The sequence below is a fragment of the Polypterus senegalus genome, chromosome 17 (assembly GCF_016835505.1).
Source record: "Polypterus senegalus isolate Bchr_013 chromosome 17, ASM1683550v1, whole genome shotgun sequence".
Taxonomy (NCBI): Eukaryota; Metazoa; Chordata; class Cladistia; order Polypteriformes; family Polypteridae; genus Polypterus; species Polypterus senegalus.
Window position 1 is genome coordinate 82426081 of NC_053170.1, and position 17542 is coordinate 82443622.

General features: G+C 41.5%; 1 protein-coding gene across 1 annotated transcript; it reads right to left on the reverse strand.

Moving 5' to 3' along the window:
• Nucleotides 1–2173: 2173 nt before the first annotated feature.
• On the reverse strand, nucleotides 2174–10538 carry LOC120517886 (cyclic GMP-AMP synthase-like). The gene is made up of 2 exons (XM_039740399.1): nucleotides 10431–10538; nucleotides 2174–4329 (listed from the first exon to the last, which is right to left on the reverse strand). Exon 2 carries the CDS (start codon nucleotides 4210–4212, stop codon nucleotides 3052–3054), a length of 1161 nt encoding a protein of 386 aa, XP_039596333.1. The 5' UTR covers nucleotides 4213–4329; nucleotides 10431–10538; the 3' UTR covers nucleotides 2174–3051.
• Between the last annotated feature and the right edge of the window lie 7004 nt (nucleotides 10539–17542).

Genomic DNA, 17542 nt, shown 5'->3' on the forward strand with positions numbered 1-17542 from the left:
AGACTGCTTGGTTGGTGGATTACTATGACACTTTATTATGGTCTTGTCTAAATAGCAGTCTGTGCTCACATTCACTTAACCAGAAACATCCATCCATTTTCCAAGTTTGTGTAACATGACTAGGAGGTCTCAAAGGCAAAGATAAAATGGCCCCATTAGGTGCTGACAGGCTCTACCCTCAAGCTTGTGGCCAATTTAAAGTCACCAAACTCCACGCAAAAGTCAGCAGGGTGCCATACATCCGTCATCCAACCCATTCAATCTAGCTTTGGGTCAAAGGGTAACATTAGGGACAAGGCAAGAGCCCACCCTGGGCACATTTTTAGTTTTATCAGAGGACACCCACATTCAAATTGAAACTTAAAACTGTCATTAACAGGTTATGTAGGAGAAGACGAGATCCTTGGGAGAATTTGCAAGTTGCTCAGAGACAGTGAAGTGGCTGAGAGACAAACCCAGTCACCTGAAGATGTCTACCCATTTCACCACAGTAACAAGAAGCAATTTAAATTGATTCATCATGTTCAAGTGGCCGAGTGGTGCTAAACTTGACTTAGACACAACTCTGAAACGAGTCCATATTGTAATTATATCAAATATTATTTTGAAAACAAGAATAATTTAAATAAGAGTGTTCAAAACTATATAAATGTATTATTGTGAACATGTCATTTAACTGAAATATTTTTTCTTCTTAAATTTAAGTCTAATAATGTATTAGCATTTTATTTGCTACATATAAGATCTAATTGGAGTGACACAAATCTTTACAAGTTGGTTGGTGGTGCCAGTGTCCACCAAGAAGCACTATCTTCATAAATGGACCAGGTTTCTGAAACCGTACTGTGGAAAGGTCATTCCGCTTACAGTGGCAGCCTCAGAGCCACTACACTGATACAAAAGCCCCAACAACAACACAAAGAACACAAACACAAAGAATTATGTGATGCTTTACTTGTATTAAAGAAGCTTTCAGCATACAAGTTCACATTCAGGCTCTTCAAGAGACTTGTGATAAACATCAACAACATTTATTTGTTTAGCACACTTTCATACAAATGATGTAGCTCAAAGTGCTTTACAGGATGAATCAAAAATAAATAAATTAGGCAATACTAATTAACAAAGAATAAAGTAAGGTCTGATGGCCAGGGATGACAGAAAAAAGCAAAACAAACTCGAAGGCCTGGAGAAAAAAATTAATTCTGCAGAGTTTCTGAGACCACGAGATCATCCAGCCCCCTCTACCATTCTACCTCACATAAATGATCTTAATCAGTCCTCATGGTTTCCAGGCTTCACGTGGAAGAATTAGATAATGATGGTCATGTGGACCTCTGGCCTTCAATCCATCAATGTAAGGACTGCATGGTGCTTTGATCAGGTGGTGGTGGTGCAGATCGCCACCACAGAAAACCAGAAAGAGAACAGCAGAGAAAGTAGGGGTTAGTATGGATCTTGGAGCCATGAAAAAAAATGCTAATTAAATGTGCGTATACAGAATATCAGGGTTAAACTATGATGAAGCTATGAGAAAGCCATGTTAAAGTAATGGGGTTTTAGCAGTTTTTTAAAGTGCTCCACCGTATTACCCTGGCAAATTTCTATCGGTAAACTATTCCAGATTTTAGGTGCATAACAGCAGAAGGCCACCTCACCACTTCTTTTAAGTTTAGTTCTTGGAATTAGACTCATTTGAAGATCTAAGGTTATCATTGGGAGTGTAAGGTGAAAGGCATTCCGAGATATAGGATGGAGCGAGATTATTTAAGGCTTTGTAAACCATAAGTAGTATTTTAAAGTCAATTCTAAATGGCACGGGTAACCAATGTAGTGACATAAAAACTGGAGAGATGTGCTCAGATTTTCTTTTCCAGAGGGGACTAGGTGGTCTCTTGGTCTGGAATCCCTGCAAATTTTATTTTTTTCTGCAGCCGTCTGGAGTTTTTTTTTTTGTTTTTTCTGTCCACCCTGGCCATTGGACCTTACTCATTTTCTATGTTAATTAATGTTGACTTATTTTATTTTCTTACTGTGTCTTTTATTTTTCTATTCTTCATTATGTAAAGCACTTTGAGCTACATTTTTTGTATGAAAATATGCTATATAAATAAATGTTGTTGTTGTTGTTAAGGCTCTAGCAGCTGCATTCTGCACAAGTTGCAATCGATTGATGACTTTTTTTGGGTAGTCCTGAGAGGAGTGTGTTGCAGTAATCTAGTTTACTAATATATATATATATACTAATATCATCAACAGGTCTGAATGCAGACGTTTGCTGAGGTGCTCTCAGTGCTCTGGCTGTTGTCTTCTCTTGGTGCTTTAGGAGTGTACAGAGGGTACATAGTTATTGTGGGCAGCAATTCAAAACTCTAAGGGTTGAGCAGCATGCTCAGGGCCCATTGGTTGTGGGAAATTATAATATCAGGGTGTGGTAGCACGTTTTGTAACTTTTGGATATATTTTTCTTAGTACAATTAACCAATCATTTTCTAACTATTATTTTTGCCACCGCTTTTCTGGAATTCTCTGCAAAACAAATAACTTTCTCAGCTTTTTACCTGACAGAGCCAAAGAAAGACTTCCTCACAAATGTATATAAGCACAGGAATCAGAATGAAAGCCAGGAGCACATAATACAAATGACATAAAACAAATATATACTATATGTATATAGTATGTAAAAGAATAATATGTTATAAGCAGGTTAATTATACAAGTGCAAAGCTCAAAAAATACAGACTATAGTGACATATTGAATATTCTTCATTATTGAATAATCTTCACTGCTCTTTACAGAACTCCATACAATGGGGGACTGTTTGAGCCCACAATGGCAATAATATACTAAACATTTTTTATGGTCACACACTGTTTAAACAAGTCAGCTTGAAGGACCAGTTTTGACCAGACTAGCGTTGTGGCTGGGTTCTCTGTATCCATTTGTGGAGATCTGGTTGTTGTAATCCTGTTCACTATTATGATCTTAGCAAATGTAATGTCTACTGTAGTCCTGCCACAGACGTGGAGGTTCTTTTGTTCTGTAAGGTTTTAATATTCCAAGTGATACTGCAGGACTGATTCAAAGTTATTATGGATGTAAAGCAGCCTAAACCTGATCTGTTCCAATGTTGTTGGACTCACCTCTTTCAGTAAATTTGTGTTATCCTTATATATATGCTGGAGGTGCCCTCGCCCCATACACTCAGCCAGATACCAGAGGAGATTCTTCACTCGGTCCTCCAGGTCCTCATTCTTCCAGAAGCTTTTGTCATTCTGCCGTACCTGGTGGACAAATGCCGTCTTCAGGTAGTAAGAAGGACAGCTGGAGCTCAGGTGGGAGGTCGGACGTATTTTCTTATCATTCTCTCTCAGGTATTTTAGGATCTTCAGACACTTAAAGTAACAGCAGTTGGGTGACAGATGTTGAAGGAAAGCCTTCTCCTGGGTGGAAAACGAAAGCCTCCATGCCTTCTCCCCAAGATGGGAGGTCATTTTTGCCACAAGGTAGGTATCTTCATATTTAACAGCAGGCACTAGGTCAATATTCACTTCTTTGTTATTCCATTTAAAGACAAGTGTCCTTGCAGGGCCACTTTTCCGAAAGTTGAAGTTAATTCCATGGAAGTGCCTTTCAAGCTCTGTTTGAGTTTTAGCACACATGGACTGAAACCACCGCTGAATCTGGTCAGTAGACAACAGATAGCCATATCTTCCAAATTGAACACAGAATTTCTCTTTGAAATCTATAGTACCAGTTCTCCATATTTTTGCACTTTGAAGGATAATCATTGCTGGCTGTTCAATCTGAATGAGTCCAAAGCACACTGGAACATTGTGATCCTCATCTGAGAAGATAATCCTGTGAAATTTGATCTGAATGGGGACCAAGAAGTCAAACTCTACCTCTGGCTTGACCTTCACACCTTCAAAAGCACTGCCAGTACCAATGGGCTCCTGACTAATCTTGGGGTCTCCTTCTTGCACATACTTCTGGACCACTTTCAGGAGAGTGCTGACCACATCTTCTGCCTTTGATTTGTAAGCGTCAAGCTCCCAGTTACTAAAATTAACCTTATCCTGGTAAAGTCTCTCTAACATCTTCTTGCTTAACGTCTCATGGTTTCCTAGAAGTAGGCGAGTTACTGCAGTATATACTGCTGCGGCTCCAGCTGCAAGCAAAGAGATGCTGGCAACTGAGACGTATTCCATGGTCAGATATCATACACCAGTAAGTAGAGACTTGGTCTGAAGATATGTGTGCCTATCACACAGTCTTGTGGTCACTCAGAACTGATGATGATGTCCTTCTCATGGGTTACGCAAAATCTAGAGAGAAAAAAAATTAGAAGCCATACTTAAATATGTTGTTAGAAAAGAAGAATTTAACCAGGAAATTTAATCTTTACCAGCAATTCAAGTTTATAATTTTATCCATCCATCCATCCATTCTCTTCCGCTTATCCGAGGTCGGGTCGCGGGGGCAGCAGCTTAAGCAGAGAGGCCCAGACTTCCCTCTCCCCGGCCACTTCTTCCAGCTCTTCCGGGAGAATCTCAAGGCGTTCCCAGGCCAGCCGGGAGACATAGTCCCTCCAGCGTGTCCTGGGTCTTCCCCGGGGCCTCCTCCCGGTTGGACGTGCCCGGAACACCTCACCAAGGAGGCGTCCAGGAGGCATCCTGATCAGATGCCCGAGCCACCTCATCTGACTCCTCTCGATGCGGAGGAGCAGCGGCTCTACTCTGAGCCCCTCCCGGATGACTGAGCTTCTCACCCTATCTTTAAGGGAAAGCCCAGACACCCTGCGGAGGAAACACATTTCAGCCGCTTGTATTCGCGATCTCGTTCTTTCGGTCACTACCCATAGCTCATGACCATAGGTGAGGGTAGGAGCGTAGATCGACTGGTAAATTGAAATTATTATTTTATACAAATATTTGGTGGCACCACAAAAATTAATCTTAAGACATATGCCAAGCCATAATGATGAACTCTCACTTATAACCTGTGCCCATCTACCATGAATGGTGCAATTTAACAGAAATATAACATTGCAGCCTGGTAAATTCAAATCAGGTCTGCAGCAGCCGGAGGTACATCGGAGAACTCGTTCACACTTATAGTTCTAGTTTAGAATGGCCAATTAACCTGGACATTCATGTCTTTGACATATGGAAGAAAACCAGAGAATCTAGCAAGATCCAAGTAGACTTGATGGAATATGCAAAGTCCACAAACATGGCAGCAAGACGTAGGGTGTGAATCCATGACACTGTGTTTGTGAGGCAGTTGCACTAACTACTGTGCCACCCTGCATAAAATCAATGTATTTTATATTATAGAAATATTTCCCAAGACTGATCCAAAAAGCCCACTCATATACCTTACCTGAATAATTATTAAGCCATTGGCCTGTGGCCATAGAGATGTGAAGTGTCACATTGGTTTAGTGAAGTTTGAAAGCAGTGATAGAGACTTCTTTGATTAACCAGGTTTCTGATTTCTGTGTTGTCTCAGACTTCCGTAACCAGATGAGAACTGACATTTATTTCATACTTTTTAAATGATTCATAAATTTTACGTTTGTGGGCGATGCACTTCAGAAGCGGTCATCCAACTGAAGCTATGCATGTTTGGGCCCAACCAATAATTGGAATGGACACCAACCAGGAAAAGCCTGGGCTGCTACTGGAAGAGCTGTTGCTGAGACCAGCAGGGGGTGACCTGTGGTCTGAATGTGGATCCCAATACCCCAGTGCTGTGCCGTGAAAATGGTGGTGTGCTTCGGATGAGATGTAAAACCAAAGTCTTGACTCTCTGTGGTCATAAAAGATCTCTGGGCATCCTTTGTAAGAAGAGGGTGTATTCTGATGTCCAGGCTAAATTGCCCATCACAGTCTGGTCATTCTGGCCCCCCTAATCAACCCCTGTCTCTAAATGGCTATCTCTCCCTAACCACTTCACCACCTAACAGCTCATGAGTGGTGAGCATACTCGTGCATAAAATGGCTGCCGTTGCATCATCCAGGTGGATACTGCACAATAGTGGTGGTTGAAGTGACCCCACACTCACTGTAAAAAAAGCTTTGAGAAGTGAGAAAAGCGCCATATGAATGTAAAGAATTATTATTATTATTCTTGTGCATATTTGTATCTAGCAGGTGGCACCATCTCCTTCAAAACTCCATTCTTTTAAAAACAGTATTCAGTTCGCAAGCACTAAAACATCTCTCCCCTATCCCTTCACAAAAAAAGAAATGTGTTGTAAAATTAACATGAAGAATAACAATAAAAACTGTAGGCCCACCTCCTGCTAAGAATTTGTTCCAACTTCTGACTTTTTTGATAGATTATAATGTATCAAATCTTGTCATTTTATACTTGTTTTTGGGGGGGTTTAGGGCGACTAAAACTAATTCTAATGTCAAATTTTTCTATGCCCTTTTTTATTACAACATTAGGACTAGCACTCTACGTGTTAAGGGCGTGATGTTTATGAAGACCACGCTGAAAAAAAATGTAAAAATACAGTAAAAAGTCGAGCAGCAATGGGTGCCAACCAAAAACCTTAAAATAACAATCAATTACTATATATAAAAAAGCATAAAAAACCCTAAAGTCATATTTTTTCTGTTACATCATTAAGTGGTAAAAGATTGCTAATTCACAGATACTCTTTACATTCACAAAATATGTTTTTCACATATGAAAAAATGTTACATATTTCAAATCAGTATTGAAATCATAAACGAATGCAGATCTTTAAAAAAAAAAAATCTATTAATATAAATTTATAATCCTGCCTTGCACCCTATGCTGGCTGGGATTGGCTCCAGCAGACCCCCATGACCGTGTATTAGGATATAGCGGGTTGGGTAATGACTGACTGGGTAATGACTAAATTTATAATACAACAATGAAAAAATATTAAAAATACATTTATATTTATGGAGCCCATTTTTAATTCTGCATTATTCATTTCGATCAAAAGAGGTTTTAAATATGTAACATGTATTCTACAGTAGAATGCTCCTTATTCTTTCTATCCATCCTTTTCCATCCATCCATCCATTTTCCAACCCGCTGAATCCGAACACAGGGTCACGGGGGTCTGCTGGAGCCAATCCCAGCCAACACAGGGCACAAGGCAGGAACAAATCCTGGGCAGGGTGCCAACCCACCGCAGGACACACACAAACACACCCACACCCCAAGCACACACTAGGGCCAATTTAGAATCGCCAGTCCACCTAACCTGCATGTCTTTGGACTGTGGGAGGAAACCGGAGCTCCTGGAGGAAACCCACACAGACACGGGGAGAACATGCAAACTCCACGCAGGGAGGACCCGGGAAGCAAACCCGGGTCCATCCTATTCCAAATTTCCTTATTCTGAGCAGAAAATGCAGCGCCTATCCCAGCATGCATTGCGTACAAGGTAGAGCACCTGGAGGAAACCCACAGATATGCAGACTCTGGGAACAGACAAACCGAGTCTCCACATGTGAAGGCAGCAGTACACCCTTTAAAAATGGGCTCCTCCATGGCACTTTACTGGCTCGTGTGGTTCCTTAACCATTGCTTGACAAAGAACCGTTTCTTTCTGGGAAGGATTCTTTACATATGAAGTTGGTTCTTCAGGCATTGAAAATGTTCCTAATATGGGGACAAAACTAAAATCTTCACTGGGTAATGTGGGCTACCTAACAGGATACTTAGAGATCAAGAAAATCTGAATTTAGTCTGCGCAAGGCAGCAAAAGTCCTTTTAAATTTAGAACCCCACTGGTGTTTCATAAACCTGTTATCATCTGTTCAGGGCTATTTATGGAGCCTTCAGTCTAAATAAATAAAGAGTCCTTCTAGAACCTTCATGTGGATGGATCGTTTGGGAACCAAAAATGGTTCCTCTCTGGCATCACTCTGATGAACCTCTCTGGCACTTTTATTTTTTTAACTTGCACTATAAACTGCACCACCTTGTTCTTTCTTGTTTGAAGTATTTATCTTTCATGTTAAAGTAAACAAATAAACCACATTTAATATGTTAAATGTTAATCTGTATTACTTGATCAAAGCCAAATTCTAAGCATTCTTCATTTAAAAAACTAAGGTACGGGTTATTGAAATTGATACATGTTCATTAAAAACGTGAAATATAATGGGAAGAAAAAGAAGCTTTTATACTCTATGGACTGCCAAATGTGTTCAAGTGGGTGATGATGAGATTACTTACATGATATTTTTATGAGATTTCTGCATTCTTTTAAGGTTTCAGTACTGATCTGAAGTATTTAAAACCTTTTAATATGTGAAAAGCATGTTTTTAACAGACAATTGCCTGGAGAATATGCGTATCTGTGATTTAAGTCTTTCACCACTTAATGATATAATAGAAATGACTGTGATTTATGTATTTTGTAAATACAGCAAATGATTTGTTATTTTAAGGTTTCTTGGTTGGCACCCATTGCTGCTGTATACTTTTTACCATATTTTTGTGGTTATTTTTTGAACATTTTTTTTTTGGTAATAAAACTTAAATTGGCAAACAAAACTAAACTTACAGATGTAAACCCGACCCCACTCAAATTGCTTGGCCCAAAACTTCACCTTACGGTATTCAGGTACATCATCACCATACACAGCATTCAACCTCTCGAGGATTTTATTTTACTTTAAATGATTTCCTTAAGAAAAGGGGGATATCTTTGTATTTTACTGTATAATGTTGGAAAAAAAATCTGTTAAACAACAAAAAGTGTATAAGAAGATATTCCTTATTTGGAATAACATGAAAGTGCTGTAAATGTTGACTTTTTTCTGTGAAAATACTTTTTTTTTTTTTTTTACACAGAGTAGTTTTACAATTTCTAGAACACTTTTTCATAAAAAGAACGTACCTCAAAGTGCAAATAAAAAAAAAGTTTCAAGAAAAGAAAAACAAAATAGATAAGAAAATAAATGGCATATTAAGATTGTTCTACCTTACACAAGCTTCTGTCTCACCCAAAGTCTGGATTCAGCTTGTCTTTCATCCATCATCCAACCCGCTATATCCAAAGTACAGGGTCACTGGAGCCAATCCCAGTCAACAAGGCAGGAAACAAACCCTGGCCAGTGCACCTAACCTGCATGTCATTGGGAGGAAATCCACGCAGGAAGGACCTGGGAAGCGAACACGGGTCTCCTAACTGCGAGGCAGCAGCGCTACCCACTGTGCCACTGTGCCGCCCGCTTGTCTTTCATTACTTTCCAAATACATTTATTTTTTTCTGTTTTCTGTCTAATCTCCTATTTACTAAAACAGCGGAAAGTAAAAGGGAAAAAAGTCAATGTTTTAGCACACATTACTGTCTTTACTGTCAACATTTCCACTTCAATCCCGTCGTTTATTTTGTCATTAAAGTAGAACGTCATAAACTTCATCTTAAAATCGATGTTTAATTTACTGGAGTTTCTCCAACCTCTTCGTAACTAAAGTAGCACGTTAAATGTTTCGTATTAAGTGTTCCCCGACCCATTGTTTATCGCTAAGTGCTTCTTAAACTGATTGAGAGGAGCCGCAGGCAGCGATCACCTTACATTACCTTCATGATATTACAGTTGTTTGAAAATTTAGAATACTAAGATAAATGCTTTCGATTGTTTTCATGATGATGTGCATTAAGGCATCGATTGAACGTGTGGGAGCACGGTGGCGTGGAGGTTGCACTGCTGACTCTCAGTACGGGAGTCACGTCTCGGGTGTACCCTGCCTGGAGTTTGCATGTTTTCCTGGTGCTCTTACTCGGCATGTTTCAGTTTCCTTCCAAAGGCGTGCAGGGTGTGGGATTTGGTGGTGCTAAACTGACCCGAGTGTCTGTGTTTGCTCGTATTCACCCTGCGATGAGCTGGCGCCCCATCCAGAGACTGTTCCTGCCTCGCGCACGAACGTACTAAACCCCCAGTTCCTATAATTACTTTTTCTTTCTCCACACAATAAATGTCTCCGTGAAAATAAAACGAGCTATAAACTTAGGAGACTGAATGTTCGGAACTTTCAAGGAACTTTGAAAAATAATCATTACACGTTTAACTATTCATTCTTTCCATCCATCCATCCATGGAAATGTTCGACTTTAATCTCGATTTTAACTTTTTTTTCTTTAAGCTGTCCCTATTTTTTTGCACCGTGACTCTAATACGCTTCCGCGGTGGGTGACACCTCGTCCCGAGTATGACGTTAACCTGCACCCAGCCCTGCAAATGGGCCCTTCAATTTGCAAGGAAAACTTGGGGGTCGCTGGCAGAATTTGCACTCCAGCCACCGTTAAAAAAAAAGCCCACCCCGTTCTATTCGAACTAGTGTGGTACTGGGCTGTGCTCAAATACAGTATCTGCTTTCCGAATTAATTCAGATGAAAAGTCGACCGAAAGCGCTTCGACCTCACCTCGCGTCGTGAAAATCTCCGGTGACAATCCGTGATCGCGGTGCCTCTCGACTCAGCTACCCGACGCTCTTCTCAAGGATGGAATGAGTTGTCGTGCTTAAAAAACAGAAGGGACTCGTGTGTTCCAAGAAGGAGGAGCTCCCTTATGGAGCGCTACGCAGGAAACGAAAGTGAAATTTAAAGGGATGTACGGGGCTTATGCCCAAATTATAGTCAACTAATGGCTATGGTTTATTCAATCAGTGGTTCCAGAACTTTTTCTGTCAGGCCCCCCTTTTGCGAATATGAACATTTTTTAAAGTCCCCACTACACCACCTGCAAACACATAAGCGCACACACATACAAACACACACATACACCTCCATCCTTGGCCGTAGTCTCCTTCACAGACTGGATTATTGCAAAATAATTCCAAGATGAAATGTCAACATATAATAATATTGTCACCATGAACAATGCTGCACATCCTCTGTCTGACACACTAGCACTGAGAACTTTCACCTGACGAATTATTCAGCAAAAGTGTCGATAAACGCTACAAGCGTCCCTTTTTACCAACAACAATAGTCCTATAATGCACTGCGACTGAGTGTCTTTCTTACCATTAGCCAAGTAGAGAGAAACTTTTTTGTATGGCTGAGATATGATCTTCCACATACACACTCACTGCGTTATGCTGTTCATTGACCTCAAAGAATGATTTAAAGCTTTCAAGTAAGTTTATATTGCCCTCTATCACTCGTTTTCCCCACACCTTCAGTTTTCTTGTGAAGGATGCAATATATCTGCAATATGTGGAAGGTGTTTGTTCAGCACTGTAGTAACCATTAGGCACGATAACCTTATGCTTAGGGTACCAATTAGTGAGGAGGGGGGCACCACAGAGTCGTCGTCCTCCCCCCATAATCATGTATTTAACTTGTTCACTGCCACACTTGACTTTAGTCACATTTCTTTTGTAATTTTCCTTATATGCTGGGTTCGACTTTAACCTGCATTGTTAAAAAATGTTTTTTTGACATGATGAGTAACTAAAGTTTAAAGGTTTGGTTTGAAAGTGTCATCAGATATCACATTTCTTTATACAAATGATACTATTTCCATCCATCCATCCATCCATTATCCAACCCGCTATATCCTAACTACAGGGTCACGGGGGTCTGCTGGAGCCGATCCCAGCCAACACAAAGTGCAAGGCAGGAAACAAACCCTGGGCAGGGCGCCAGCCCACCGCAGTAATACTATTTCTCCATCAGAATATATATATACAAGTGGATCCTCGGTATACGTCCTTAATCCGTTCCAGACCCTTTGACGTATGCCAAACAAATTTTTCCCATAAGAAGTAATGGGAAAATGATTAATCCGTTCCCATGGAAAAAAAAAATCCTATTGCTATTGGCATATTATACATTGATGGGGTTGTATAAAATAATTTAAACACTGCTTAATACTAAAATACATAAATACAAAAGCAATTAGATGAAATAAATAAAAATTTTACCTCATTTTACTTTTTAATAACATCTGTGTTTTTCACAATCGTAGATACCGTCATTCTCGGCAGACAGTATGCAACAGCCATGTCCCAGATACACATGCCACATTCATACTTTTCAACAATCAATTCAAATTTACATGAAAAAAAAACACAAAATCACATTGTGACAATGCAGGTTTGCTGTATGCTCCCATCTGCTGCCGGGGAGCCCTTGAATCCTACATCGTCGGTAATGTGCCTCGCTGCTAAGCTCATCGGTAACAACAAAGCAAGGGGATGGTGAAAAAGTGCAAAGTGCTTTTATTAAAACAACAAAACAAGGTGTTTAAATTAAAGTGCAGTCTCCAAAGTTCCAATAAATAATCCATAAAATCAGAAGTGAAACATGGAGGTTAAAAACAATAGAAAAAAGTCTTCTTAAAAACAACGAAGTTAAAAGCAGGAAGCATTCTTTAAAAAAACAAGAAGCCCGCTGCCTGCTTCTCAACTGGGGAGTCGCCCTACTTGCAGCTGACCTTTGGTCTGCCTGTTTCAGCCACTTCATCCATGTGCGCTCTCGTTCTCTCTCTCTCACTCTCTCTCTCTCTCTCTCACTCACTCACTCAACCTCCCGTCTTTTTTTTCTTTTTACTCCCCTTCTAACTGACTCGCGCTTCTGTTTATCAAGATAAGCAGCCCCAGGAACAATCATGAACGTGGACGGTCCCTCAGAAGTGCACTTTGCTGAGAAACGCCCACATCGCTAATCGCCCTGACAACCTTCAGCCACATAACCACTACGCCCCCTCACTAAGCTGCGAGCGCGGTGATTATTTCTTTTAAAGCTGGACTTTGACAGGAGTTGTGGACCCGCTATATCACACACGTGAAAGTTCACAGAGAGTTATAGAGCGGGTTGTTCACTGAATGCTAGCAACTGGCGCACTAACGCTCGTGGGCAGTCGTGGCTTTGTCTCGAGAGAGGTAAACAAGGTTAGCACGCGAGTCGTATTCCAAACAAAGGTTGTATACCAAGCAACATTTTTTGTGTCCAAACAGGACGTATACCAAGTTGGACTTATTCCAAAGCAGACGTATACCGAGGTACCACTGTATATATATATATATTTTTAAATTGTCCACCAACATCAATTTCTGAAGAAAGAAAATTTGCTCTCGTGTAATTTCATATCTTAGTGTATCTTGTAATCTTTGAGAGAGTCATTAAACATAGCTTTCCATACATTTTTGTAACTGCTTTTTTTTTACAATAAAACCTTTATTAAAAAATGCAAACAAGAGTATTAAAATTTTTCATTTTTTTCTGTGTCCCCAGCTATAAATAAATAATTAGCTGATATTGTTTCCTGCTCTTTAGTGTTAAATAAATCATGTTATATTTAATATAGGCGCGTGGTCCAGCCTAGGGATGTCTTCAAAGAGAGTTGAATTTTTCATCTCTTATTTTCACCTTCTTCGGAGTCTTAATATCTTATCAGTTAATGTGTAGTCAGCCTGCGGTGTCGCCAATGTTTGGCTATGCTAAGTACATCAGTCAGGTTTCTTCAGGTTCTGTGTGTGTTGATGCCCTGAAAATTTAAATTTTGTTTACTGAAAGCTGCTCTGCTTTTTCTAATTTCAGGTGACATGAGCACTTGACTAGACAGAGCTTGGAGTATCCTGAAGAATTCAATGAAGAGAGCCACCCAGTTCCTTCCGACTATATGAGTGAATCTCAAACTTTGGATGACTCCAGTGATTCTGATATTTTAGCCAGTGAGGCGATGGTGATGTAGGACACTTTCCTTCCCAATAAGAGAAAGTCTGTTAAACTCTTCTTTTGTAAGCAGTGGTTAAAATTTGACTAAAAGCTTAACACTATCATCTAACTCCTCCACTTGGGGCAGGATCTTGCCCCCAACCCTGAGAGGGTACTTCACCCTTTTCCAGATTTGGAGGTGCTGATTCCCATTCCAGCCGCTTCTCTCTCGGCTGCAAACTGATCCAGAGAGAACTGAAGATCACGGCCTGATGAAGCAAACAGGACAACATCATCTGCAAAAAGCAGTGACCCAATCCTGAGCCCACCAAACTGGACCCCCTCAACACCCTGGCTGCAGCTAGAAATTCTGTCCATAAAAGTTATGAACAAAATCAGTGACAAAAAGCAGCCCTGGCGGAGACCGAGAGAGTGTGATCCTTCTGTAGTTGGAACACGCCCTCTGGTCCCCTTTCTTAACGAGGGGGGCCACCACCCCAGTCTGCCAATCCAGAGGCACTGTCCCTGATGTCCATACAATGTTGCAAAGGCGTGTCAACCAAGACAGTCCTACAACATCCAGAGCCTTGAGGAACTCCGGGCATATCTTATCCACCCCCGGAGCCCTGCCACCAAGGAGTTTTTTGACCAGCTCGGTGACCTCAGTCCCAGATATGGGACAGCCCACCTCCAAGTCCCCAGGCTGTGCTTCCTCATTTGAAGGCATGTTAGTGGGACTGAGGAGGTCTTAAAAGTACTCTCCCCACCGACCTACCACGTCCCGAGTCGAGATCAGCAGCGCACCATCCCCACCATACACAGTGTTGACACTGCACTGCTTCCCCCTCCTGAGACGCCAGATTGTGGACCAGAATGTCCTCAAAGCCGTCCGGAAGTCGTTCTCCATGGTCTCTCCAAACTTCTCCCATGCCCGAGTTTTTGCCTCAGCAACCACCGAAGCCGCATTCCGCTTGGCCTGCCGGTACCTATCAGCTGCCTCCAGAGACCCACAGGACAAAAAGGTCCTATAGGACTCCTTCTTCAACTTGATGGCATCCCTCACTGCCGGTGTCCACCAATGGGTTCGGGGATTGCCACCATGACAGGCACTGACCACCTTACGACACAACTCTGGTCAGCAACCTCAACAATAGAGGCATGGAACATGGCCCATTCAGACTAAATGTCCCCCACCTCCCTCGGGATGTGGTCGAAGTTCTGCCGGAGGTGAGAGTTGAAACTACTTCTGACAGGGTACTCTGCCGGACATTCCCAGCAGACCCTCACAATACATTTGGGCCTACCAGGCCTGACCGGCATCCTGCTCCACCATCGAAGCCAACTCACCACCAGGTGGTGATCAGTTGACAGCTCCACCCTCCTCTTCGTCCAAGTGTCCAGGACATGTGGCCGCAAGTCCGACGACATGACCACAAAGTCGATCGTCAAATTGAAGCCTAAGGTGTCCTGGTGCCAGGTGCATATATGGACACCCCTATGCCTGAACAACGTTTTCGTTATGGACAATCCTCCCAATCACGCCCTTCCGGGTCTCACTGTCATTGCCCACGTAAGCAATGAAGTCTCCCAGCAGAACGAGGGAGTCCCCAGCAGGTGTGCCCTTTAGCACCCCCTCCAGGGACTCCAAAAAGGGTGGGTACTCCAGACTGCTGTTCGGCGCATACGCGCAAACAACAGTTAGGACCCATTCCCCCACCCGAAGGCAGAAGGAGGCTACCTTCTCATTTACGAGGGTAAACCCCAATGACCAGGCTCCAAGTCGGGGGGCAACAAGTATGCCCACACCAATTTGGTGCCTCTCACTGGGGGCAACTCCAGAGTGGTAGAGAGTCCAGACCCTCTCAACGAGGTTGGTTCCAGAGTCCACGCTGTGCATCGAGGTGAGCCCAACTATATCTAGTAGGAATCTCTCGACCTCGCGCACTACCTCAGGCTCCTTCCCCTTCAGAGAGGTGACATTCCACGTCCCAAGAGACAGCTTTTGTAGCCGAGGATCGGACCGCCAAGGTCCCCGCCTACGGCCACCACCCGATTCACACTGCACCCAATCTCCTTGGCCCCTCCTATAGGTGGTGAGCCCATGGGAAGGGGGACCCACGTTGCCTCTTCAGGCTGTGCCCGGCCGAGCCCCATGGGTGCAGGCCCGGCCACCAGGTGCTCGCCATTGAGCCCCACCTCCAGAACTGGCTCCAGAGGGCGGGCCCGGTGACTGTGTCCGGGCGAGGAAAAACGCCATCCAAGGTTTTTGTACATCATAGGAGGTTTTCTGAACCGCTCTTTGTCACGTCCCTCGTCTAGGACCAGTTTGCCTTGGGTGACCCTACCAGGGGCATAAAAAGTTGCTAATTAAAGAAGACTTATTATGTCCGAATCTTATTAAAGTATATCATCCCAAAGGGTTATCAACAGAAGAAATGCATACATGGGCAATCCTAGCACCGAGAAATGATGAAGTCAAATGAATTAACGTGAAAATTGTACATCGGTTACATGGCAGATTGGTTAAATGCGTATCAATAGACTATGCTGAAACAGTTGGTGGTGATGGTGTGGAAGATAAAAACGTGAACTTACAATATCCTGTAGAATATCTATAACCGTTAACACCGTCCGGCCGATTTACCGTTGAAAGAAGGATGTATCGCAATGTTATATATATATAATTATAATATATAATATATAATAATATATATAATTTATATCTGAGTAATGGTCTATGCAATCAAACAAGATTGGATGTATTAAAAATTGTTTGAACAATTCTGACATGTAAAATTTTAACAGGCGACAAGAAAGGTAATGTAGTACATCTTCCGTGGGTAGCAATAGACACCAAAGGAGATCTGGATATGCCATTTGTATTAAATAGTTCATAGTTTCACGTTAGAATAGCTTTTGCTATGACAATTAACAAATCACAGAGACAAACATTCAAAAAAGTCATTTTATTTATTAGAGAGAAAGAAACGATATTCACTCACGGGCAGTCATACAATGCGTTGTCATGATGTACGTCCAAACACGGAATCAAGATTCAATGTGATATTGACAAAAGTTAATGTAAAGAAATGTTTTTACTGAAGTTTTACAGTAAAAGTGTAAGTTTAAAAAGTATTTGCATGTTAATTTCAAAGCCAAAAATGAACAAAAAAGTATAACGCAACTAATAACTCTAACGCAACATGAAGCATAATTTTCTATCAATTTATTACATTTTAATATTTTTTACTATGGTTAATTACTCACTATAACATAAAATAGTTCTATTATGCATATATAACAATTACCATGAAAATGACAATCTGTTTAAATTGTACATCCACTTCCCCATACACGAGCGGCAGATCCGCCAAGTGGCTAGTGCGTAGTGCCCACCTGGGGGTTGGCGAGTGAAGCAAGTAGGTGGCAGAGCCCAGAGAGTAATTTAAATTAGGCAAATGTATAACTCACGGGTGGGCAGATTCAGTCCTGGAGGGCCGCAGTGGCTGCAGGTTTTTGTTCCAACCCAATTGCTTGATTAAAAACCAATCCTTTTCAATTATTTAATTTCATGGCTTGCTAGTGCTTTAACTCTGCCATGTCAAGTCATTCTCATATCCTAGATTTTTTTTCCTTTCTAAGGATATCCTCCAAATAATTTGAAGTCTAAAACAGACGAGTTATTCTCAGTGCTTCACTTTTTTCTCTTCACTTTTCCTTCCAAGTATTTAATTAAACCCAATAGTGCATGATAAATACACACAAGTGTAAATGGAAACATGCTAAATGGAGAAATGCTGGTTTCTTTTGTCATCTGCATTTTATTGCTAATAAGGAGCAATTAAAATCAAGACTACAGCTGTTTAAGACTA